We start from the raw sequence: 27,616 nt of genomic DNA, 5'->3' as shown, positions 1-27,616 counted from the left end.
GGCTGGTGGCTCATGCCTGTAATCCCAGCACTTTGGAGGCCAAGGCAGGTGGATCACAAGGTCATGAGATCGAGACCATCCTGGCCAACATGGTGAAACCCCATCTCTACTAAAAAATACAAAAATTAGCTGGGTGTGGTGGCACACGCCTGTAGTCCTGGCTACTTGGGAGGCTGAGGCAGGAGAATTGCTTGAATCCGGGAGGCAGAGGCCACAGTGAGCCAACATCATGCCACTGCACTCCAGCCTGGCACCTGGCAACAGGGTGAGACACTGTCTAAATAAATAAGTAAGCAAGCACAATGCTTGACACCCAGTATGCAGTTGATAGGAACTAGCAGCTGCACACACTGGATTTCCCCATTGCTGCCCTGCCTGCCACTGCTCTGGGCCCTGTGGAGGCCTCCAGACAGGTGTGAGCTCTTATATGCAAGAAGGAGCCAGGAGTTCAGCATGGGAAACACGTCCTGAAGGACAGGGAAGGACTGGGAGCAAACACGGCCACCTCTGGCAATAAGAGTGATCAGGAAGCCCACCCAGTTTGCCCCTCAATTGAAGAAAGAACATTCGCCATCCCCGCGATTAAAAGTCTTGCCTTTGCTTCAGAGGTTTTTAAACATTTTTTTCTACCGATTTTTTTCAAGTGAAAGTTTTCCAAGGCAGCTCGCTGTGTAAAACAGATGTGCACAGAATGACCCCAGAGGCAGGGCTCTGTGTGTCCTGGAGCCCCCAGCTCCCACTCCCTGGAGGTTTCTACTTCATGATCATCAGCTGGGAGGATATTACATTAGACCCGTGCTTCTCAAAGTGCAGTCCCTGGGGCAGCAGCCACGGCATTGCCTGCAAACTTGTTAGAAATTCTAATTCTTAGATCCTACCCCAGACCTTCTGAATCCAAAAACCTGGGTTAGGGCCCAGTGTTGTTTTTCAAAGCCCTCCATGCAGTTCTAACACCTGCTCAAGTTGAAGATCCGTGACATTATCCCAGCCATTCATACCTTGGCTATAAGCCAGCAGACCACCTTCCCACTCCCGCCCCCAATCATACTGTTTCCTGCAGGGCAATTCCTGATTTGACTGGCCTGGGAGGAGACCTAGACATAGGTGGGTCTTAAAAGCTCCCTGTGCTGTTATAATCCATACCCAAGTTTGAGAATTACCCATCTAGTCCCTTGCTACTCAAAGTGTGGTCCAAGGACCGGCAGCATCTGCATCTCTTGGAAGCCTGTTAAGTATATAGAATCTCACTCCCCTACACCTGCTGAATCAGAATCCGCATGCTGCCAAGACCCCCAGGGCTCTGTGTGTACATTCCTGACATCCTGATCTAGATCATTCTGTTTAAGACCTTCAAGGAAACTTAGACACCCACCCTGCAGTTGCCATGACCTGAGGCTCTCCAACGTCACCCAGGCTGAAGACTGCAGATGGAAATCAGAAACAGCCTCCTCACTCCGAGAGCAGTACTCTTTCCTGGCTCCTTCCTTACCTCTTATGCAGCCTCCATCTAAGCATGTCTGCCTCAACCTGTCTTGTTAACTTCTCTCAGCCTTCAGTCCCCGTAGGAGAGGAGGGAGGAGTCTCCTCCACCTAAGGAAGCAGGAGTTGAGTTTGGAGGGTGAGAGCAGGGGTCTCTTTCAAGTATTCTGCAAACCTCCAAAACCTTCTCTAGGGAGTCTTCCACTCGTGTTACCAGAGACCTGATCATATTTGGATGTCACATTTCTAAAATCATTGAAGTCATGTTTAAACACACACACGCACACACACACGTACACACACAGAGGAGCCTAGAGAGGAGAAACAGAAATTTGGTGAATGATTCACGCATATGCCATACTTACATTTTTTAACTGTCAATATTGTCTCAAGTTATATTCTGTTAAGGAACAAAAATTATTCTGTTGAGTTCAGCTCACTCAAGAGCATAATTTTGCACTATTAACTGTTCTCAGACATGAAATAAGACACACACATCCACATTAGAAAAAGCGTACTATTTTCTTGCGGTATGACAGGAAGAAAATAAAAATGGCTTGGGGGTAGGGAAAATTCAACACACACACTTTTCATGGCCACCTCAACAAATACACATGCCTTTACTCCCCAGCTAAAACTCCCTCTCCTCTGGGCAGCGAGCTCCTTCATGTTGGGGGGCCACACCCCACGCACTAGAGCTGAGCACAGGGACCCTCATAAATGCTTAGCTGCTCACTGGCAAGAGAGACTGAAAGACAGGGACCGTCGGAGCCAGAAGGGTCAGGGAACTCAAGGTCAAATAAATTTGTGGCCATGTTACCACCACCTACTGGGCAACTAGGCAGGGAGAGACCAACACGAGGCCAAGACCCAAGCTTCATGTTTAAACAGAAAAAAGAAAAAAAATAAAAAAGCCCTAACAGCTATTCCTATTTCCAAAATGTATAGGCATAGGTTATCACCTATTTCTTCTGCCTCTTCTCAGGCACAAAGCAATTGCCACCCGCACCCCTTCTTCCAGTATTTATCGAGCACCTACTAAGTACAGACCCCTTGGCCCAGGCAGAACTGCGCATTTTCAAGGATGAAGTGCAAAGGCCAAAGTCATTCCCGTCTTTCTTGCAATGTGCTAACACGCCGATCACATTAGCGCCTTGCAACTCCGATTATCGTATTTTGCTTTGTGCAAAATGAATCGAGCCAGAAAACTCTAAGGGTAAGAGTCCGGCTCTGCCGGGCCTAAACCACAGCCAAAAGTTCATGAAAAACGCTGTTGTGCCTCACACTGCAGCCGCGTGAAGCCTATTGTTGAAATACAGTAGTTGCTGGGGGTTGGCGGGCGGGGGGAATGTCATGCATTCCCAAACATAAAATCTCTTTGCTTGAGATAGATGCAAGACCAGCCATTTCCTAGAGCCCCCGACATCCCCTAAGTACTTGGGACTGATGGATGATTTCCATAATGCACGCAAATATGTAAAATCAACTAAGACTTTTCTCCCTGTGGAAGAAAGAACAAGTAACTATCCACGCTTTGTCCTCTGTATCAAGAAATATCAGAAGGTTCCTGGTACCAAGTCCACACATCCTGGTGGACAGAGAGGGTGGCGAGAAGGGGAGGAGGCAGAGAGAACTGATCACTCCCTCCTCAGTAACAACGCACCCACTGACCAACAGGGTCCGAGGGACCAAAGGAGTGCCCCAGACAGCCTCTGAGAGATGGGAGAGTAGATCTCTACATTTGGGGGGAAAAAATGTTGGGGTGGGCCAAAGGGATCTACACTACAATTCACCCCAAAACAACATGCGATCCAAAGAATGAAGGAGAAAGAATCAATCGCAGGTGCCCTTGTAGACCCTGGCTTGCCTTCCTCTTGGCCATGGATGGAAATAATTCACTTTTTTAATGCAAGACGAAGTTATTGATTGGTTTGGCTCTTCTTCTAATCCTGAGGAAATGCTGTGCATGATGACATGCCTGCATCCTAAAATGATCTCCTTTTTAGAGTCGAAAGCTCATCTTGCCACGCAACGTAAGGTGTGGGTCTTAGAATTTAAATATGAGAAGTAAAGGAAAGCCTAGCTCACCTAACATCTCCTCCCATCTTCATTCTTTCCCTCAATGGGCCACCTCTCCCAGTGACAACATCACATCTTTGTACAGTTACAATTTTTTTTTTCTCAACTAGGACCTGACTTCAGACTTACTAAAAACACCTGTGAGTCCCCTGGACGATGAGCAGTGGCTCATGCCTATAATCCTAGCACTTTGAGAGGCCAAGGTGAGAGAGAATCACTTGAGGTCAGTGGTTCAAGATCAGCCTGGACAACATGGCAAAACCCTGTCTCTACAAAAAATACAAAAAAGTAGCCAGTTGTGGTGGTGCATACCTGTAGTCCAGCTACGTGAGAGGCTGAGATAAGAGGATGGCTGGAGCCCAGGAAGTCAAGTCAAGGCTGCTGTGATCACACCACTGCACTCAAGCCTGGGAAAGAGTAAGACCCTGTCTCAAAACAAACAAACAAAAAAGAAGTCTGGGCCTGGTGTCTCACGCCTGTAATCCCAGCACTTTGGGAGGCCGAGGCAGGTGTATCACCTGAGGTTGGGAGTTCGAGACCAGCCTGACCAACATGGAGAAACCCTGTCTCTACTAAAAAAAAAAACAAATTAGCTGGGCATGGTGGTGCATGCCTGTAATTCCAGCTACTCAGGAGGCTGAGGCAGGAGAATCACTTGAACCCAGGATGTAGAGGTGAGCCAGGATGGCACCATTGCACTCCAGCCTGGGCAACAAGAGTGAAACTCTGTCTCAAAAAAAAAAAAAAAAAACAGTTCCCTAGAAAGAGCAATCTTCAAATGATTGTGTTCATTTAACATGGTAATGAGGAATGCAGGATTTGGAGTCACATAGACAGGCATATGTGTCCTGTTTAGGCAATATGTGACTTGTACAAGTTACTTATCTTTGCTGAGCCTCAGTTGCTGTGTCTACAAAATGGACTGTAGAGGCGATTAAACCGATAAAACGTAATACGCTTCCCATTGGGCAAGATTGGCACAGGGCTTCCATAAAGTGCCAGGTGGTAATTATTTCAGGCTTTCTGGGCCACAAAGTCTCTGTCCAACTACCCAACTCTGCCTTTGTGGCATAAATGCAGCCACAGACAACATATAAACAAACAGGAGTGCCTGCATGCCAATAAAACTTTATGTATGGCCCCTGAGATTTAAATTTCATACCATTTCTCAGTATCATAAAATGTTCTTTTTCTTTTCACCTTTTTCAATCACATAAAAGTGGAAAAGCCATTCTTAGCTCATAGGCCACAGGAAAACAGGCAGAACCGTACTAAGAGCCACTGCACACCCATGAAGATGGCTGCTAGCATAAAAATGGAAAATAACAAATGCCGGCAAGGGTGTGGAGAAAGTGGAGGCCTGGCACACTGCTGGCGGGAATGCCAAATCGTGCAACCGCTATGGAAAACCGTATGGCAGTTCTGCAAAAATTAAGCATAGGATTACCATAGATCCTGCAATTCCATGCAGAAGAATTAAGAGCTGGGTCTTGAAGAAACATATAAACCCAAACAAATTCACAAGAAAAAAACAAACAACCCTATCAAAAAGTGGGCAAAGGATATGAGCAGACACTTTTCAAAAGAAGACATTCATGCAGCCAACAAAAAAAGGAAGGAAAGCTCATCATCACTGGTCATTAGAAAAATGCAAATCAAAACCACAGTGAGATACCATCTCACGCCAGTTAGAATGGCGATCATTAGGAGACAACAGATGCTGGCAAGGCTGTGGAGAAATAGGAAGACTTTTACACTGTTGGTGGAAGTGTCATTTAGTTCAACCATTGTGGAAGACAGTGTGATGATTCCTCAAGGATCTAGAACCAGAAATACCATTTGACCCAGCAATCCCATTACTGGGTATATACCCGAAAGATTATAAATCATTCTACTATAAAAACACATCCACACGTATGTTTGTTGCAGCACTATTTACAATAGCAAAGACTTGGAACTAACCCAAATGTCCATCAATGACAGACTGGATAAAGAAATGTGGCACATATACACCATGGAATACTATGCATGAGTTCATGTCCTTTGCATGGACATGGATAAAGATGGAAACCATCATTCTCAGCAAACTAACACAGAAACAGAAAACCAAACACCACATGTTCTGACTCGTAAGTGGGAGTTGAACAATGAGGATACATGGACACAGGGAGGGGAACATCACACACCAGGGCCTGTCAAGGGGTGGGGTGCAAGGGGAGGGAGAGCATTAGGACAAATACCTAATGCATACAGGGCTTAAAACGTAGATGATGGATTGATAGGTGCAGCAAACCACCATGGTACATGTATACCTATGTAACAAACCTGCACATTCTGCACATGTACCCTAGAACTTAAAGTAAACAAATTTTTAAAGCATATAAACCCATGTTTACAGCAGTATTATTCAAAATAGCCATGAGGTGGAGGCATCCCAAGCATTTATTAATGGGTGAGTGGATAAACAACATGGGGGTCTGGGTGCGGTGGCTCACACCTATCATCCCAGCACTTTGGGAGGCTGAGGCAGGCAGATGATTTGAGCTCGGAAGTTCAAGACCAGCCTGGGCAATATACCAAGACCGCATATCTACAAAAAACTTTAAAAATTAGTGGTGGTTGCATGTGTAGTCCCAGTTACCCAGGAGGCTGAGGCAGGAAAATCGCTTTAGCCCAGGAGTTCTAGGCTGCCCTGAGCTGATTGTGCCACTGTATTCCAGCCTGAAGAACAAAAGTAAGACCCTGTCTCAAAATAAAATGAAAGCAAACAAAAAATAAAATAAAATGTGGTATATACATACTGTATAGTGGAATCTTTTTTCAGCTTTAAAAGGGAAGGAAATTCTGTCACAGGTTACAATATGGATGAAACTTGAGGACATTCTACTAAGCAAAATAAATCAGTCATAAAATGACAAATACTCTATGGTTCCAGTTATATAAAGTACCTAGAGTAGTCAGATTCACAAAGACAGAAAGGTGCCCAGTGGATGCCAGGACCTGGAATGGGTAGAGAGAATGGGGAGTTATTTAATGCGTATTAAAGATGGGAGGTGGTAATAGTTGCATCGTGATGTAACTGTATGTAATACCACTGAACTCTAAACTTTAAAATGGTGAAGAGAATAAGCTTTATATTATGTGTATTTTGTTGCGATTTTTTAAAATTCTTAAATGTAAAAGAAACACACACTTACAGGCAAGGTGCTGGATGTGAGTCACAGGCTGCAGCTCACCCTTAGCATAGGGACATAAGAGCAACATAACAAACACCCCTAAAAAGTGGGATGGGCATTGGGGGTTCTAGGAGAAAAGAGGGCTCAGAGGCGACTGAAGAAAATTCTAAGATTTACCTGCCTATTTACTAGGCACCCACTCTGCAGCCAATCATCATCCAGGAATAGACACAGAAATAAAGAGAGAAGCACCTTGGGCCTCATGACCCAACCCTTGCATCCCATGTGCGGCCATCCAGGGGAAGTCGACCTGTGCACATGTACAGGAAAACACCAGGGCCCCCGAGGTGGTCCGGCCACTTGGGCACTCGCATGGCTCACACGTGGAGGTACGCCCTCCTTGGAGTGGTCAGTGATCTTGTCAGGGACAGAAAAGTTCAATGACTACAAGGGTGAGTTTAATTATATGTTGTCGCTGACTAGCAGTGGTTATGATGGTACAATTACACATGTAATTTATCAGCAAGATACTTGCATACATAATAAACCAAAAGCAAAACATTAAATTTCAGTGGAAGCTAAAAATATAAAACTGGGCCATGGTGCAAAACAGTCTCACTTGTGAGGGGGTAGAGGGGAAAAACCACAGGCCTCCCCTCCCTTTTAAGGGCTGGCTGTCCCCACCCACCAGCCGTGACCACGTGGCATCCATCTCAGGAATGCGTTCTCCAAACACCAGACAAATCCCAAGCCCCCAGTGGTGTGTCAACAATGCTCCTTCACAAAGGAATGGGATGGAAAAGCTAGCTTAGGAAACTCACCACCCTTTCTGACATTTTCTGAACTTGCTAACCAAGGTCCCAAGGGATGCTGGAAAGACCACATACCTGGCAACATCTTGGGGTTCCTAGCTCATGTATGAGACTGAGGGGAAAAGTCTATCTCAAAATGGCCTATACATTCATTAATATCGAATAAAGAGGGGGAAAGGGGGAAAGAGGATGGAAGAGAAGAACTAAAAATAATAGCAGTGCCACGCTTTTATTAAATGCCTACTTTGAACCAGGCAGTGTTTTAAGGGCATCACATAATGTCATCTACCAGGCTGTCATGACCGTTGTTCCCAATTTACAGGTGAGAAAACTGAGGTGCAGGTCCCTGACACTGGGTCAGACAGCTACTGAATGGTGGAGCCAGGGTTCCATCTCAGGAAATCCGCTTGCAAAGCCTATACCTTTGCTACACGCTGTCAGATGTAGAGGTCATTTGTCATTCCTCAGTATGCTCCCACTGATACTGCTGTGATATCCATGGTACAATCATATAAAAGTCAAGGGTGAGGTAACTTGGACCACTCTCATCACTGAGAATAAGTTTTTCAACACATGGGTACATTGCACACACCATGCCAGAACTTGGGAACCCCACTCCCCAGAGCCTCAGCCTATCCGCTCAGGACAGCTGACCTCATCGGGCTGAGCAGTGGCAAGTCCCACGGAGACCCATGTATGGCAAGTCTGAAGAGAACAGACGAGAATCTCCAGAAGAACATGGAATACAGTGCAGATTACAGAGGTTTGCGCCAGAGATGGACATCCAGTCGTGTGGGCAGGAAGTCCTCTGAGCCTCATAAGTCTCTCATCCACATCCTACACTGAAAGAGAACATCTTGTCCTACTTGACCTCCATGCCTTCAGTCCCAGTCATCTGTGTATGTGCCCTTGTGGATTTTTAAAGACATTTTTATAACAAAGTGGTTTTCAGTTCACAGAGATTGCCTAGCACAGTCCTAGACATATTTTTTCTATTTTAAAAAACTAGACTAAAAGAAAATGCCTTGCTATAACTGATCATTAGATTTTTAAAATCAAAGTTTCAAAAAATGTTTGGGCGGCCAATGAGTGAAGACATGGTAAAAGTGAGATTTCATTTGGATCAATGAGCCCAATATTCTAAGGTACATGTTAGGGCTTGAAATAGAGACCCATCTATCTTCCCATTCATCTATTCATCCATCCACCCATCCATTCATCCATCCATCCATTCATCCATCAATGCATCTACACACCCATCCATCCATCCATCTACCCATCATCCATCCACCCATTCATCCATCTACCCATCCATCCACCCATCCATTCACCCACCCATCCCTCCACCCATCTATCCATCTACCTACCCATCCATTCATCTATCTACCCATCCATCCATCTATCCATCCTCCATCAAAACACCCATCTATCCACCAACCCACCCATCCATCTACCCATCAATCCACCATCCATCCATTCATCCATCCATCTACTCACCCACTCAACCATCCATTCATCCACTCACCCATCCATCTACTCATTCACCTACCCATCAATCCATCCATCCACCCACCTACCCACCCATCCATCCATCTACTCATCCATCCATTCATCCATCCATCCATCCATCCATCCACTCATTCACCCATCTACTCATTCATCCACCCACCCATTCAGCCACCCATCCATTCATCTACCCACCCATCCATTTATCTATCTACCCATCTATCCATCCTCCATCAATACAACCATCTATTCACCAATCATCCCATCCATCCATCTATTCATCTATCCATCCATCCATTCATCTATCAATTTATTTGTGGATCTATCCATCCACCCAGCCATCCAGCCATCCATCCACCCACCTACTCACCCACCCATCCACTCCTCTATCCATCCATCTACTCATCCATCCATCCATCCCCCCACCCAGCCACCCATCTAGCTATCCATCCACCCATCTATACATCCATCCTTCCATCCACCCATCTATGTAACTATTCTTCCATCTATCCATCTAGTCATCAAAGCTTTATTGGGAAGCTATTGTGCATCAGGCATCATTTCAGGAACTAAGCAAATCACAAGGAACAAAACACACAAGGCCCCTACCCTCACCACGGTTACGCTGCAGTAGGAGAGACAGACCAGAAACCAGTGAAGGAGTAGGTCACTAAAATGCTCCCTGCAGCAAACAACACGATGGGTTCCAAATCTTCCTAACACAAGAGTAAATCAGAGTCACTTCCTCATTTGCTGCTACCATCAAGGATCAGTTGTAAAAACAAACAAGGGTGTCTCATATGGAAATGTTAACAGTACCAAAATGTATTCCGGGTGGCAGAATTATCTAAGGGCAAATACTGTAGGCAGTATTTTTATGCCAGAAGCTTTATTTCTCATTGTCTATATTCTTGATTTAAATACATACATGTATGTGGGTGCACATGTATCAAAATTCAAGTGTTTCAATATAAATTTCGTATTCAAAATACTTTTCCTGATTTCAGTTGATTGCATATTTCTAGCCAATGTTGCAGCAATACTTTTTGTTCCAAATCAAAAACAAGGATTTCTCTCTCCATGTCTCTCTCTCTCTCTCTCTCTCTCTCTCTCTCTCTCTCTCTCTCTCTCTCTCTCTCTGTGTGTGTGTGTGTGTGTGTGTGTGTGTGTGTGTCTTTCTGTCTCTTTCTCTTGCTGTCTCTATCTTTCTCTGTCTGTCTCTCTCTCCTATGCTCAACAATCTGTCCTTGCTCCTCCACCCTCTAGCCCTAAGGAGCCCAAACACCCAAGCTGCCTTCCAAACTGACTGGTACCAAGGGCAAAACCTGTTTCTTCCCATTTATTTTTCTGTTGAAGGTCTCTGGGGCTGTGCGACCACGGTGCTGGCTGAAGCCACATCACACAAAGGCGCTGAGATAGAAGGACAAACCTTCCCACTTTGATTTGAGTGTGTAATTGTTTGAATACATCTCGCCTGCGCTACAATAATGTCATCCTTGGTTGACACAGATTTTAAAGCCCTTTGAAAAGGTGGAATGTTATCAATCATGAGCGTGATTATAATGGGATTTAAGTGGAAGAAGCTAAGATTCAGGCCCTCGCTCGAGCCAGGCTCATGGCAGAGGAGGAGGGAGAGAGGAGGAAGAGGGCTATATTTCAGCCAAGAAAACGATGCTGTGTGTACTGTTCACCTGCACATCTTCTCTCCCAAAGCCGAAGACATCCGAAGAGGCACCATAGAACTCTAGCACTCCAGGAGGAATTCCCCACATGCCAAAAATATCTGCTTGTGCCCCTACTACATTAGACCAGTGGTTCTCCAACAAGGGCTGATCGGGGCCCCCAGGGGACATATGGCAATTTCTGGAGCTATTTTGATTGTTGCAATAGAGGATGTGTCGGGAGTGCACATGCTACCAGCCTCTAGTGGGCAGAGATCAGGGACGTTGAGAAACATTCTACAGTGCACAGGAGGGCTCTGCCACAAATCACTATCCAGCCCAAAATGTCAATAATGGCAAGTGTGAAAGACCCTGTGTCAGACCCAGAGAGGTTGGCCCACAGCTAGAGGAGCGGAGGGGTCACAGAGGGGCATTTCTGGGGAAGCAGTTTAAAGCTACTTCCACTGGCTCGGCTACACCTCCGATTCACTGGCAGACAGAGGCAAGTGACAGAGGGAAGGGAAACACCAAATTACTTCCTCCTTCGCCTTTCAGTCTAAAACACACGTTCCTTATTACGCATCAGAAGGGACTGGAGACCTGACCATTTTCTTCTTCTTCTTCTTCAAGGCAAAACAACCCAGGCCCAACAAAAACAAAACAATCTCTCTGACAGATCACTGGGATGGTTGGAACTCTCTTCTGACAAATCACAGCGGGGCCTACCGATGTGGAATTCACCCATCAAGCCCAGTCACATGCCCAGGATTACTAAGGCAAAGAATTGTGAATTTCATTAAATATGTTAAAGGGGAAAAAATCAGCTTTGAAAAATAGTAATCCTGTCTTTCAACAAAAATATTATAGGAAGCTATGAATTTGGTAGATCGGAATAGGGTGTTGGTACATGTTTTACTAAGGTAATATAATGGTACACTATTATTAGATCACATTAATCATTACTGTGCCAACGGCACTGACAGCCCCACTGAAAAGGATTGAAAGGCCTGGTAATGGATATAAATTACCCATTGTGTGATAAAAGGATTTTTACTAAGAAGGTAAGAATAAAACAGCAAATTTCTAATATAACTGTTGTGTAAAAACCAAAATAAAAGTAATCCACGGTCAGGAATATCCACAAAATCAGAAGTAAGCACTTTTCCAGCAAGATAAAGTCACAATAAAAAATATATACACAGTACAATATAAAATTAATTTCTGAGTGCATAATTCTGCTATCAATTTCCCTGGTTTATGTATGACCTCTGAGACTCGTGGTCAGGAGAAGGTGGTCTTGGCTAATTACATCCGAGGGTGAGTTTACAGAGATATCAGAGGCAGCCTCAGATGAGGCCACTGAAGATATCAAATACACATGTCACCCTTTCTTTTGTATTTAAGTTTATATCAGCTCTCACGCTGACATAAACCCCGTCCCGGAGTTCATGATCTGAAGTGTGATTGCGGTGACAAACTCAGAGCTGCTTTGGGACAGGCTTTGCCCAAGACTGGGCCAAGCCACTGAGTCACCTCATTGGTGAGTGATGGGGAGCCCGACCACAGGTGGAGCTTGGATGAGGTCACTTGGCTTTCAGCAGGAGCCCTACCAGCTCTCAGCTCTGGTTCCAGGCTGCTGGCTAGCAGACAGGGACTCAGGGTGTCATGCAAGAGAGAAAGAAGTCACCCTTGTTGAGCTTTGCCTCATGGGGAAATCTGTTTGGAGACTAAAGAACATGTCTCCACATTGCCGGTTCACCCCACCCACAAGATATGGAACCCAGGCTACCTCCCAGACTCCTGTGACTCCAGAAGTTTCTCCATAGCTCTTAGTTTCTCCATCAGCAGCCCAGAGAAGGCAGCCTGGAATTCCCCACAAACTCACAGACAGACACCAGTTCAACAAACTACAAATTGATGGTCCTTACCAGGCAAGTCTTAAAGCAATGGGTCTCCCTCCTGGTTGAAGGATATTCTTAAAGCCGTGGTGGTCAGGAACTGCAAAAATAAGACCTGTTAGAAACTGTAAATGTCACACATGTCGACTTCAGTAAGTCACATAAACAGCATTCATCCAAAGTAACGATTTGCTGGGTTAGTTGAGTGCCTAAAACCTTGAATAGCCCCACTGCCCCAATTCTTTGAGCAATTTAAAAAATGGGAACTATGTGACCTTTGCTGCAATGAGCCAAATTTGCTCCGCTTATTTTCAGTGGGAAATTGCCACCTGCACAAAAAGAAGCGGGGCGGAACTTCTAACCATATCTTATCTTCTCCATGTGGGACAGAAGAAATAAGAGCCAGAATTATAAGGGTTCTCTCTTTCACTCTCTGTCTCTCTCTCTCTTTCACATGCACAGTGTCTCTCCTCTTTAGAATTCTCAAAGTGAGAACGTACCCAACAATCCTTGCTTTTTCCTTGATTTATGGAGCCCTCCACAGTAGACCAAAATCCCACCCAAATTTCAATTGGCCAAGCCTGTTGGGTAGCCAGGCAGTAGCCAATGGATACAGAACGGGAATCTGTGACTGACTGAGGTTTAGAGATGCTGTGTTTGGCATCAAAGTCCTCTTTCCTGAACCCAGACCAGGAAAACAGTGGCTAGTGAGATTTTCTACTTCTTCATTCTATGTTATCACTGAAGTAAGTCCCACGTGGGTGACCTCACCTCCTATGGCAGGCTCAGCAGTGATAAAGACCAAGAAGATAAGCTGGGATGTTTATCTATGGCAGCTGCAGAGCTGCTGGCTGGGGGGTAATCCAGGAAGCGCAGCCCAGCCCCCAGCCTGAGATCTGCAGCCCACTCCTCACCCAGCGCAATTCAGATCCTCGTTTGTTTTGCCATGTCACGGAAGGAATGTTACCGGGCAAACATAAGTTCCCCTAATAAATTATATTTTACTGAACGGGAAGTTGTACATTCTGATCACAGAAGCAGAACTTCGGTATGGATTCAGGAAATCTGATTCTGCACATGGGAAGCCAGAAGACACATTTGGAAGGCTGGTGGCAGCCCCAGCCCAAGAAGTCTGTACCGATGAACCACTGGCTTGCCACACTTCATCTAACTCCAAGGCTGATTTCTGGCCACCAAAAAGGTGTTTGCTGACTGCATGCTAGAAAAGTGTTTTCTTAGCATGCCACAGGGAAGCTGCTGTCTGTGAACACATTTCTACCTGCCTATCCTGAGACATCTCAACCATCTCTAACAAGGAAAGAAATTACATCCAGTGTCCTTCTGTCTGACTCTCTTTCTCCCCAAATCAGATAATCTTTTGCATTTTGGTTTTTTTTTCTTTTTCTGTGTCACTCAAAATCTAAGGAGTGAGGAACAAATGTCCGATGCTACAGTTTCCAAGGTTCTGTCCTAGTGCTGAGCTAAACAGGTCCCCAGCACCCAGCTGGCTCTGAAAACACTTACTTGCTTTGCTCTAAGACCTCCTTATGTTTAGGAGGGGGGGGTGCAGGAGATGGGAGACACACTCAGATTTTATACCTAGGCTCATGACTTGCAAAATTCTAGGACTATTCCCCAGGGGCCATTCACTTAGAAGCCCCATAAATTCCGATGACAGGAGAACACAGGGAGGCTTCATCAGGGGAAGTCCCACGCCAGTTTGTCCGGCTTCACGCCATTGATCAGAACACCATCTCCTGCAGTTGGCACTGGGGCAGTGATGGGCACAAACCCCTCAGGTTCTATGCTCTAAATCACAAAAGGCCCCAGCTCAAGCCTCGTTGCTACATTGGAGGCTGGGCTTTCTGGATTGATAAGTGGGCTTCTGCAAGGGTGTCTGACCCACGTGGGCAAGGTTAGCCCAACACACCAGCAGGGCAGCTGACAGGTACAGCCTCGCCGGGACCTCAGGAAAAGAAATCAAGTTACTTCCATCTGTGCCTTTCTGATCCAGTCTAAACAGGGGGAGGCTCCTGGTGTCTGATGTCGTTACAGTCACTGCGGGTCGGGGAAAGGTGACTGCATCCGACCACAGATGCTCTGGGGATGCAGGCTTGGGAGGAAGGGAAGCACCAGCACAGTAATTCTGTCTTCCCCAATGAAAGAAACAGCTCCTTTGGTGCAAATAAACGACTTGTATTTAGAGATAACACAGTCAGTGGCATAACCAGAAGCAGCCCTGGACATGAGGCCTCCCCTCACCCTGTCCCACACTATGACCCCAAGCCGAAGGGCCACCCAGGAGACCCTGCCCACAAGCCCAGTTTGGTGCAGCTCAGAGTAGGGGTGGGAGGGGTAAGATTGCAAAGGCAGCAAAAAACATGGTATAAACTCAGTGGGGTTGGATTGCCACCACCTCACCAAAATAAGGGAACCTCCAAAGGTGCTTTTCAGTGCTTAAAATTCTAACCACTGTATAATGATGGCTCCTGCTTCCCTCTTAAAGCACAGATAAGGCTCACACGCAGCCCTCCCCAGCAACATGGATGAGCTTAGGAGTCCTGTTCACTCAGTGGCTGGAGACTCCCTTCCCAGCACCGGAGCCTCGGGTAGGTCAGGGGCCAAGCAGGTCTGCCACAGGATGCAGAAACCACCCATCGTGTGAAGGTCTCAGTCACCAGGACAAGAAGCACATCAAAGGCAGGGCACCAGGAGTGGGGCAAAGTTGAGCCAAGCCCTTAAGCAAACGCAGGCAGGGCCCTAGTGGCAATAGGGCTGGAGACCAGGGAGGGGCAGAGAACTGCAGCAGAGTGGCCGCAACTTCCAGAAGGGGGAGCGAGAAGGTTGGCAGGGGCTGAAGAAGCCTGAATGTCCATTTCCTGCATAAACCTGGCCTGGAGTAGAGTAGGGACACAGGGCACTGGGGAGTGAGGAGGGAGAAAGGGAGACTTCCTGCAGCCAGAGTCCCTCTGCAGAAGGAGAGAGGAGAGGAGGGGTGGAAAGTTATGAGAGAGGGAATTCAAAGGGCTAATGGGAGCACAGGAAGATATGGGGGCCACCAATCAAGTGAGGAAGTGGGAGGTGGTGTGGCAACTCTGACCCACCCTGGCAAACAGTGGGACCATCACGAGCCCACACACCCCTGTCCCTTGTGAACTCCACAGACAAGGCAGAATGCCCTAAGCAGCCCCGCCATGATCATTCAATGAGCCCCGATGAACGCAGACCTACCAGCTAGCCCTGCATGCGGCCCCTCTGTCCACCAAAGTGGGAGGCCACATGGGCTCCCTACAGGGGATGGGGCACCCCCTCCCTCCCACATTCTCCCAGAGCAGCCTACACAGGAGCTCTGAAGGAGCCAGAGAAACCCTCCCTGAGCAAGAGCCCAGCCTGCCCAACTCAGATCCAAGGATTCTTGAGGGAGAAGGTGATGGGCCAATCAAGAGGTGAGCAGAGACGTGGTACCCCCAGCATCACCAAGGCTCTCAGACCGGCCCTGAGTTTAACACAGAGCCGTCCTCCAGGCCAGCAAGTTTCCTGCCTGTGGGCACTGCACACCTGTCTCCACCCCTCACCATGACAACTTGGGGGCCATGAGAGCAGCCACAGATGTCACCATCACTGCGGGCACAGCAAGCCCCGGGCACAGGCAGAGGATGGTCCCATACATGGGGAAAGGGTGGTGTCAGATTCTCCTCCTGGCCCCTCACCTCTGTCTGAGGGCCTGGGTAGATGGGAGGAAGGGGAGGAGGAAAGTTAAGACAGAAGGATGGAAGGAGGACAGACAGGAGGATGGGAATGGAAGGACGGAAGGAGGACGGGCAGGAGGATGGGAATGGAAGGACGGAAGGAGGACAGACAGGAGGATGGGAATGGAAGGACGGAAGGAGGACGGACAGGAGGATGGGAATGGAAGGACGGAAGGAGGACGGACAGGAGGATGGGAATGGAAGGATGGAAGGAGGACGGACAGGAGGATGGGAATGGAAGGACGGAAGGAGGACGGACAAGAGGATGGGAATGGAAGGACGGAAGGGGTCAGGCGTGGTGGCTCACACCTGTAATCCCAGCACTTTGGGAGGCCAAGGCAGGTGGATCATCTGAGATCAGGAGTTCAAGACCATCCTGGCTAACATGGTGAAACCCCATTTCTACTAAAAATACAAACAATTAGCCGGGCATGGTGGCATGCCCCTACACTGCCTGTAATCCCAGCTACTGGGGAGGCTGAAGCAGAAGAATTGCTTGAATTCAGGAGGTGGAGGTTTCAGTGAGCCAAGATCGAGCCATTGCACTCCAGCTTGGGCAACAAGAGCAAAAGTCCATCTCAAAAAAAAAAAAGTGGGGGGGGGAGTATGGAAGGAAAGATGGAGGAGAGAGGGAGGACAGAAGGGCAGGAGGATGGAGATGGATGGAAAAACGGAAGGGGGGTGGGAAAACAAAAAGTAAAGAGAGGGTCCAAAGGTGGAAGAGAGGACGAAAGAAAAGGGGAAGATGAAAGTATGGATGGAAGGATGGAGGCAAGGCGGATGGATGAAAGGACAGGTGCAAGGGCCGCTTCGGTACCCCGCCTGGCCCACATTTCATTCTCCCCTGCAGGAGGTGGAGTACATTCCTGGGGAGACACAGGATGACCCTTCCCCGGGTGGGTCAGTGGGAGGCCCAACAGCAGAAGCAGAGGCTTTCTGCCGAGGTGTCTGAGTGAGTGGCAAGTGGGAGCTAGACAAACTACTTTCCTTCCAGAAAAAGAGTTGGGCAAGGAGGATTTGGAGAGAAAGCCAGTCCTGCTCCTTTGGCCCTCAGGCCAGGGAAAGACATGGCTAAGAGCTCCAGAGGGAAAACAGCTGGATGCCCAGCTAGGCCTCCCCCCAGATGACATCTGAGTGCAGTGGTTCCCAAGCGATGTTTTGGAACCCCCTCTACCGAGAGCAGGCTTTCCCCATCCCGAGGGGAAATGGGATGGGGAATACAGGGCCTCTTCTCCAGTGCTAACCCACTGGGTGTCAGCAACTTCCCTCCCCTGGTTCTGAGAACTCCTCCCACTCCAGAGCTTGATATTCTCAAGTCCCACTAGCAACAAGGACCCTACCAAAACAAAAACAAAAAAAACGCAGCTCCTCCAAGCAGATCTGAAGTTTTGTTCCAAGCACTGAGTGACTCTTTCTCAGAGAACCCTGTGGGCTGGACATGGCCCCAAATGCCACAGCCATTGTTGCTGCAGGTTTCCAACAGGAGAGGGGTCCTGGTGAGGACAGGACCCAGGGAGGAGCCTCCGAGAATCAGCCACTCACGCAACCATTATCCATCCAGGGTCCCTGCAGGCAGACTCTATTCTATTTCTGGAGATCCAGTGATAAGCACCGTGTCCACCTGTGTGGAGCTCATGTTTCCCAGACAGGATTCAAATAAAAGACAAAAGTAAAATATGTCAGCAAGTAACAAGCTCTAGGAAGAGAAATAAAGCTGGAGGAAATGACAGTGACAATCAGAGAAGACCTCTCTAAGAAAGCGACATCGGGCAAAGGACTGGAATAAAGTATGGGAGTGAGCCCTGTGACAATGCAGGGAACACCAGTACAGGAAGAGCAAACGGCCAGTGCAAAGGCCCTGAGGTCGGACAGAGACAGTGCATTCCAGGAGCACTGAGACATTCCCTGCAGCCTGGGTATGAAGGGTGAGCGGGAGGATGGATGAAGACAGGCTTTTCAGGATCCACATAACTTGTTGGGAAGGATTTTATCCTGAGCCACTGGTGGATGTGGGGCACAGGAAAACATAATCTGATTTGCATTGTATGCCTGCTATGGAAGGAACAGACAAGATTGGGGGAAGAAAGGAGGCAGGGGGACCCGCAGGGGAGGCTGCTGCAGGTGTGCAGGTAAGTGAGGATCTGGTGCAAGCTGGAGAAAGAGCAGCGGCAGGCAGATCTGGGATGTGTTCCATGACAGAGGTGAGACCTGCCAGGTAGAACACCAAGAGTGCAGAGTCAGCCATGCCACCCTGGCCCAGGCCCCTGAGGGCACAAGGAACCAGCTCCCAAACCAACCTCAGCCCAGGACCCAGGTATATACACCAAAACGTTCTGATGCTCTGACATCTTGGGGTCTCCTGGTCCCAGGACTGCCCTGACCAGAGCTAGCCCATTTCGAGAGTTGGTAAATGACTCCCAGGGAGCTCCTTTCATATATAAAACAGCCAGTCCAAACCACACCATCAACATCTCCTTTACTGCGCTCTCACAGGGCCCCCCACTTGGGGCCTCTATCCTCCTGCTCTAATCACCCACGGCCAGAAAGCAGACAACCAACCAGAAGCAAACCCCAAGGCCCATGCCTGTGGGAACTACTCACACGAGCTGGTCCAAACCCTCCCAACCCTGCCTTGCCTTGCCTTTCCCTGGGAAGCCACAATAAAGGCTCTTGTCTATCTTCTCCCCTCTCGCTCTCTGCCTCCCAGGAACCCTGGTGCTTCCCATGTGGCCTCCACGTGGCATGCATGTCCTCCTCTCGGGAACTGTGAGTAACAAACTGCCCCTTCAATCACAGTTGTCTCCTGCTCTGTTGGCCGCACTATACCTAAATATTAATAAAACCTACATATCAAAACATCAGGTCCCAGCACGAAGCCTTCATAGGAGAGGATGGGGCCCAGAGACAGTGTGAGCTGGATTCTGCTGAAGACAGCACAGCGCACAAGGTACTTCCTGTCAGGGTCACACTGGAGCCACCACCCTCCTCCCAGAGGGCATGACATGGCCACTGAGAAATGGTCATCCTCTGCTAACTGCCACCAGAGAGGTGCCTGAGCTGCTGTTACTCAACAGCCACAAAGTGTCTCAAAGAGGAGGACAAGAAACTTGGCAAGGTCTTTCTCAAAACCCATCAGCCCACTCCACAGGGTCTCACAATGGACATACTGCCATCAGCCCTCCACGCCCAGGCGCTAGCACCTGTGTGAGTGTGTGCGTGGGTATGTGCTATGCGTGCACATGTGTGTGCACATGTGAGCGCTCTCACGCATGTTGGAAGTGGGCAGCAGTTGCCACCCTGATGCAGAGCCCCGTATCCTACTATGCGGCTGAAATATTATTAACACAGAGTGCGTAGGGCTGCCCAGACATGCTTCCAAAGGAAGCCTCTTCTTTCATTTTAAAACAAAGGTAACTTTGATGGAGAAGCTATTTGATACCTGTTCGATCTAAATGCTTTCAGGATACACAGACATCAGACGCGCACAGGAACCTGAGACCCTATGATATCGGACCAGGCTCGGGGATGATAAAAGAGGAGTGGAGAGGCTTCCTCTCATCAGCTCGCCTTGCCCCGTGCATGTATTTTTACATGCTTTAGCATGAAAAAAAGAGCCAAGATGCTCAGAGCCAATCAAATTACACCCCTGTCTCTTTAATAAACAAATCCATGTGCACATCAACAGTGTTGAAAATTCAATTTAAACTCTTTGTCTGTTGCCGCTTACTCTAAAGATGGTCTTTCTTAAACAACAGAACACCAAGGAGTCGTTAGTGCTCTCTCTTCATTACTTCAAAAAACCAATCATTAGACACCAGAGTATATACGTAATTAGAAAATCACTTCCTTTGCAATCCAAGCTAAGTAGTTTACATACTGTAATTACAGGGACAAAATCAATTTTTAATCATTTCCCTGATTGGGCTCATCAGCTCTGTGGGAACATTGTAACCTGCTTGTTGTGCAAAAGCAACATCTGGGCTAAAACAATTACCCTTTGTTTGCTACAATATTCCTTAAATCTTTTTGCTTGCATAAAAAAAAAAAAGAAAAAAAAAAGAAAACACGAAGACAAGATATTTGGATGTCTTTTTGTCCTTGATCAACATGTATCCAAAAGTTCTCCTCGTGACGTGAGCTCAATGTTCCCCGGAATTTACGGTTTAACAGTACACATCCAAGGAATGTATTTTTTCAGTGAGATAAAAGTATCTGATTGTTTTAAAGATCCATTCAGCTGCCTAATTGTTCCATAGCTAACACATGGCATTCAAACAACCCACACATTACAAAAGCTCATCTGGGTAATCACGGGCAACTATTATGGCGATGGTTTACACTTTTCTAATACAAATGAATGGATTTTATCAAAATTTTAAAAAAAACTAAAAAGCTGAGTATGTGTGAAAAATAGTTGGTATGAATTGGCAAGGCAGGGCTGAGCATTTTGTTCTCTTAATAGGAAATGACCTCATTTACACTGGAGTAATAATTAGTACTGCTTCACTGACAGTTAAGAAAAAAAACTTTCCCAGTATAATAAGGCAGCATCTCCTTTGTTAGGAGATCTACATTGATTATTAACCCTTGCCAAGAAATTCCAAGTTTAACTCTCCGTTCCACTGGGCTCATGCTTGCTGGCAAGAGATAAAAATCGCTGTTTTGGAAACCGCCACCTCTCACCAGATTTCCAAAGTTTTGCATCTGAGCTTTTAAGTGACAATCTGAAACACTTGGTGTCCCCTTTGAAGAAACATAGAAAGCCCCCACCACCCCACCCCGCAGGCACCAAGAGCCCCAGTCGGCTCCCTGCACTCCCCCGGTGGCCCTGGTCCTCCCCATCCTTTTGAAGTTTATTGGCTTTGATTATTGCTTGCAAGTCCCCAAACCTACAATTAATTCATAGTCAAAACAGCCCTGAGAAGGAAGAAAGGAGAGAGGGAAAGTGAAGGGAGAGGGGAGATATTCTTGCTGGTGATTCAGTGCAGGCTGATGGTGCAAGAGATAGCAACACTTGGGCCAATAAAGAAATGTATTCCAGGAAGCAGCCAGAATTTATTTACACACACAGACACACACACACACACACACACATTCCTCTGAGGGCTTTGTTCATTGACCAACCATTCTTGAATTCAGTAAGAGTGACAACTAGCATTTACCATGTGCCACCCAGAGTTCCAAGTATCGACACGAAGTTTCATTTCATCCTCACATCAATCGTATGAGGCGGGTATTATCATGTATTGATGAGAAACTGAGGCACTAGCCCCCAAGTTCTGTGTATAAGGTTAAGAGCTCAGGAGACAAGGCGGAGTCTAAGCAGGCTGATTCCACCACCGGTGCTGTGAGCCACTCCAACACACTGTGCCCCAACGCAGGGCAACAGCATCTCTTCCCTACAGCCTCAGGCTCATCTCCAGGGCAGTCAAGTCTGTCTGATGCCCCCTGGCCAGACACATCCAGCGCCCCCCATGGGCATGCCCTAAGGAGCACGCACAGAGCTTGGCACCATTCTTCAGGTGGATTCCTACTCCCCAGCCCAAGGTGGGTGGTTTTGACCCAGGACAAGGTGAGGAAGGAGAACTCACCCTGTAGGTCATTGTTCTTAGGGTAAGAAGTGCAAACTAGATGGAGAAATTTTCTACGAGGCCAGGGAGCACCGGGTTTCAAGCTGCCAGGTTAGTGGATTTCCAGAGCCTAACCATGCCCAGGATGGAGACCCCCAGCTCCCTCAGAGGCCATGTTCTCCAATACCCAGAGCCTGGCAGGCTCTCCCTGAACCTCACTCCACCCAATGTCTTTGCCCTGGATCTCATACCATTCACAAGGATAAAGACCTCACTCAACTCAAGACTCAACAGGACAGCAAATCCAAGACAATTTTGACCTCCGGAGATGGAATGATGCAAACGGTGAAAATCCAGAACATCATAAATGTTCTCCAATAGACTGTATCACATGAACGCAACATACATATGGCTTTACAGAAAGTACTCTGTAGCATCATCAAATCCCAAGATAGCCATGAAGTAACGCATCTTGAAGAAGAGATGTATTATAACTGGAAACTAGTGTACTAGTGTGCTATTTTCTGTTCCACCTGTGCTACTGCAGGTAATGCTGCTTGCTGGGCCGATATTCTGCTTGATAAATATCGCCCAAATGTTCAGACATCTATCAGGTATCATGCTGATTACCTGGGTGACAAAACGTTCTATACACCAAACCTCTGTGACACACAACTTGCCCATGTAACAAGCCAGCCCATGTACCCCCTTGAACTTAAAAGTTGGAAAGAAAAAAAGATACATTCTGCCATCACATAGATATGCACAGTCAAAGCTGGTAGCCACTGGCCACACATGGCAACCGAGCATTTGAAATGTGGCCAGTCCAAATTGAGATGTGCTATGAATGTAAAATACAAATTGCATTTGGAAGAATGGAAAATGTCTCATTAATATTCTTTATACTTTTTATGTGTTGAAATGATAATATTGTGGATACACTGAATTAAACAAAATATAATGTGGCTATTAGAAAATTCAGGAATGCATGCATGACTTGCATTTGTGGTTTGCATTATATTTACATTGTGCAGTGTGGATTCTGAGCTTAGCAAAAAAAAATCAGGCATTTGACAGTCAAATTTTAATGCAAAAAACTCTCTTGTTTTCTGAAGCAGGTTTTTAGAGAACATGTATTGTCATCAATGTCACTTGAAACATTGGTCCCATTGATCTTCTCTGAAGTTGAAATAAAGTTATACCACTTCTAACTGAACCAACTTGGGATCTCCTTTACAGGTGTCCCTTGTTGTTTCACCTCATTTACTTTTTACTTTCTAAAATTGGTTATTCAAGTTAGATGTGCTCATTTGTTGAAAATCTGGCATATACAAGATACTGGAAAGAGGAAAATAATAATCCGTAATTCTATTAGCTGATATAATGGCTGTTGATATTTTGGTGCATTTCTTTCCATTCTTGCACATACATGCATGCATATGTATGTTAGCAAACACGTGTATATGTGTATGTGTGAATTCATAAACATAGTTAAGAACATACTTCATACATGTCTTTGACTTCAAATTTCTCAAAACCTCAGGTTTCAAATGCAAACAGATGCTGCTTGGTCACATAAAAATATAAGCCACTGGCTAAGGTAGCTTAGTTTCCACAGGTGTTAAGAAGAGAAAGGGTTAAGGGAATGAAAAGACAAGCTACACACTGGAGAAAGTCTTTGCAAAACATGTATCTGTTAAAGGACTGGTATCTGAAATATGCAAAGAACTCTTAAAACTCAACAATAGGAAACAAACAGCCCAATTTAAAAAATGGGCAAAAGACCTGAAAAGATATTTCTCCAAAGAAGATATAAAGATAGAAAACAAGCAGATGAAAAGATGCTCAACATCCTATGTCACCAGGGACTTGCAAATTCAAACAAAAGTGAAATACCACTACACCCCTATCACAACAGCTAAATTTCAAAACACTGACAACATCAAATGCTGAGGAGGACATGGAGCAACAGGAACTCTCATTCACTGCTGGGGAAAGCCACATGGGAAGGCAGTTTGGCAGTCTCTTACAATGCTAAATACTGTCTTATCAAGCAATTCAGCAATCGCACTCCTTGATATTTACACAAATGAGTTGAAACTTAGGTACACACACACACACACACACATCTGCATGGCTGGGTACAGTGGCTCATGCCTGTACCAGCACTTTGGAAGGAGGATTGCTTGAGCCTAGGAGTATAAGACCAGTCTGGGCAACACAGTGAGACCCTGTATCTATGAAAAATTTAAAAATTAGCCAAGTGTGGTGGTGCACAGCTGCAGTCAGGAGGCCAAGGAGGGAGGATTGCTTGCACCTGGGAGGTCAAGGCTGCAGTGAGCTATGATTGCACTGCTGCTCTCCAGCCTGGGCAATAAAGCAAGATCCTGTCTCTTAAAAAGTAAAAAATAATTTTTAAAAAACTGCATATGAATGTGTATAGCAGAATGTTTATTGAATGTTATTATGAATAACACAATTGCCCAAATTTGGAAGCAACCAAGATGTCTTTTAAGAGGTAAATAGCTTCATTGTGGTACATCCACATAATGGAATATCATTTAGCAAGAAAAAGAAATGAGCTATCTAACCATGAAAAGACATGGAGAAAATTTAAATGCATATTTTTAAGTGAAAGAAGGCAATTTCAAAAGACTACATGCCATATGAATCCAAATACAGGACATTCTGGGAAAGGCTGAGCAATGGAGATGAGAAAAAGACCAGTGGTTGCCCAAGGTCCAGGGGAAAAGGGAGTAGAGCTCAGAGGATGTTTAGGGATATGAAACTACTCTGTATGATACTGTAATGATGGACACAAATCATCATACAGTTGTGAGAACCCATAAAATGTCCAACACGAAGAGTGAGCCTGAATATAAACTAAGAACTTTCATTAATAATAATGTATCAATATTGCTTCATATAACAAAGGTACCACACTAACACTAAAGTTGGAAATCACTAAAATGTCTTTTGATGGGAAGGGAGCAAGAGATACATGGGAACTCTGTACTTTCTGCTCAATTTTATTGGATACTTAAAACTGCTCAAAAAATAGTTTACAAAGTTCCAGGATAGTAACTTTACTTAACTATTAATTGACAAAGAAAAAAAGAGGAAAAAGGCAAGAACAGCTTTGAGGAAGTCTGGTGAACCCCTCTTCCCTAGCTGGAGTATTTCCACTTCTGCAAATCAGGAAATCTCTCCAGTGCTTAGAGAATTGGGATCCTTCAGAAGCCTTCTGGCCGCCACTTCTCTGATGAGCTGATGTCCAAAAAATCCCAGAGAGGCTGCTTGGGCAGCTCTTCAAGAAGTGCTCTTGGCACTCAACGACACAGATCCCAAAGGCTGGAGACCTCATTCAGCTAGTTTCTTACTTCTGTGCAAGGGTTGTTGTTATTGATGTTGTTTTAATTCACAAAATGCACAAACTTGTGTCTCTGGAGGAGAGCCTCGGTCAGCCAGGCCTACAACCCCATCCTGGGGTCCATCTCCTGGGACAGAGAGGGCAAGGAGCTTCCCCAACCATTTCCGCCCCGCAAGGTGGTTACTCTCACAAGTGGAGACTCTCACTTCTTCAGTCTCCAAGACAGAAACTCAGATGCTTCCAAAAATGCTGTTAAGTATGAGACACCAGACAGGAGTGTGAAAATGGACACAAGCCACCTCCCCAGCTAGAAACTAGCAGGAACTTGGAGGGTGCTGGGAACATGGCGAGAGAATGGTGGAGTTTTCCTCATTTCTCTTTCTGGGCAGAGGGTGTGAACAAAACACAGATATCCTGGTGAACTTCACCTCTAAATCCGTATCAGCTGTAGCTCCTGCTACTGGCTATTCCAGAGAAGGGCTGAGAAAAGTCAAGGGCAGATGAATTTGGAGGTCACATGAAATATTTCACACAGTTTTCCTGTGACTATATAGCAACAAGAAGAAATAGTAACTGCCAAAATGATAGGTCCCTCAAGTATCTCTCATGGTTAAGAGCAAAAAAAAAGGAAAGAAAGAAAAGAAAAAAAACAGTGAGAGCTTCCAGAAGCATGTTCTCCGTAGGCAGTGCTCACTACAGACTGTGCAAACACAGGGCACAGAAAGACCCCCAGGAAGCCAGGCCTTTCCTCTCCTGGCATGTGGAGCAGCTGCTGACAGTCCCCTTTTGCCTACTGCATGGTAAAATTCCTATCCCAGAAAATTCCAACCTAACCATTCACAGAAAAAGCTGTCTGTTCCCTCTTGTCTCCCAAGCCTTTCCATTTTGGAAAAGATTTTCTAAACATTCTTAGAAAGAGTGCATTCTCTCTCCTTTGCCCACAGGTAACAAGGGGATGGCAGATGTTTCAGAAATGGCACATTATAAAAAAAAAAAAAATCCAATGTCACTAAAACCAGAATGGAAAATGTTTTATACATTAACAAACACTGTAATGAATTTGCACAACCTTAACCGACTGTATACCCAGCATAATGAAATGGTCTCCATCCTTTCAAAGAAAAAATTACGTATGCTAGCACATAGCTTTAGAAAAGCATTGTTCTTTAAAAAACAACAACAACAACAAAAACCTGCATTTTTCCCAGCTACCATGTAATTTGTGAGACGCATTTTTAAATGTTTTGCAGCAGCAGCGGGCTTCATCAGTCAGATGATACCGATAGATAATTCACCAAACCGTCACATGATCTTCCATCACTCTAAAAGACGCGAATATATTGCCACAAGCTTTGGGAATAATGGGTGCACCTGTTTACGGTGTCACCTCTGTTTGCTAATTGTCTCCTTGAGCTACATTTTACTTCTAATGCATTTATTTTTGACAGGCAGTGTCTATTTAGAAATCACATTACTTCAAGTGCAATTGTTCTTTTGTCTATCAAGTAAATGAAGTGTTGTTATACAGATTTCAGGTTCTGATTAGGAAAGTATCAGAGCCCCAAAAAGGTCAATCAGTTATTTACCTGAGGTAATAGAAGGATGACAGACATCTTGAATATTCTTCAGTTCATGCTATAGGCCATAGCATCATAATTACTCAACTCAGCTTAACTTCAATATATATTCCAGGGGTTGGCAGGCTAAAAAGGTGCACTCTGGGAACATGTCAGGAGATCTGCATCCATGAAGAATTGTAGGTAGGTGGGTCTTATGTTTTCACACATAGTTGTCACCAAATCAAACACATAGGCCCTGGAAGTGCCACCAACTGTGGTCTAAGGAGTCAGGGAGGTGGGTGGGAAGGGGGGTGGAATGTGTACCTATCTGATGACTTGGATGAATTCTCCTTAAAAATCGGTATTTTTAAGTGATTTCTCAAATCATGTTTCTCTCCCATTCTGATTGGATGAGTTAGTTCAGAGGGACATAAAGGTGATCACAACCAAAGCAAAAACCCAACAACGACTGTGAAAAACTAAACAGTGCCGGCCCTGGAAACTAGAACCAGCTAGAAGCGGGACTGCCCTTGGCTTCTGCTCGGGTGCAACATGGGTGCCAGCTGCCTCCGGGAATGGCAGTGTGAAGGCTGCACCCACAGACACTGGACTGTGGCATCTTTGTTTGCACTAGCAGAGGCTGGGGACGAACCTAGCACAAATGCGGGCCAGGAGCCAAATTGACACAGGCATGAGCACACTCAGGTTTCATAACCAGAACATATGCAGAGTTGGAGCAAGAACGTAACCTGAACAC

The 27,616-nt window shown here is 46.1% G+C and overlaps 1 protein-coding gene across 39 annotated transcripts in view; it reads right to left on the bottom strand.

The window, feature by feature from the left end:
• The window catches only part of ZNF536 (zinc finger protein 536), a 492,436-nt gene that overhangs the window by 419,069 nt on the left and 45,751 nt on the right, over positions 1-27,616 (bottom strand). For 34 of the 39 annotated variants that reach the window (XM_054249961.2, XM_078359566.1, XM_054249967.2 and 31 more), the window contains exon 2: positions 12,642-12,711. The exons of the other annotated variants lie outside the window; for them this stretch is intronic. Coding sequence is in view for 3 of the 34 variants with exons in the window: in XM_054249957.2 (XP_054105932.2) it covers positions 12,642-12,711 (70 nt within the window). In the remaining 31 variants the exon portion in view is untranslated. The remainder of the gene's footprint in view (positions 1-12,641; positions 12,712-27,616) is intronic. 39 annotated transcript variants of the gene reach the window in all.

The sequence above is a fragment of the Callithrix jacchus genome, chromosome 22 (assembly GCF_049354715.1).
Source record: "Callithrix jacchus isolate 240 chromosome 22, calJac240_pri, whole genome shotgun sequence".
NCBI lineage: Eukaryota > Metazoa > Chordata > Mammalia > Primates > Cebidae > Callithrix > Callithrix jacchus.
The sequence above is the reverse complement of the archived record's forward strand: the minus strand, read 5'-3'. Positions and strand labels throughout refer to the sequence as shown.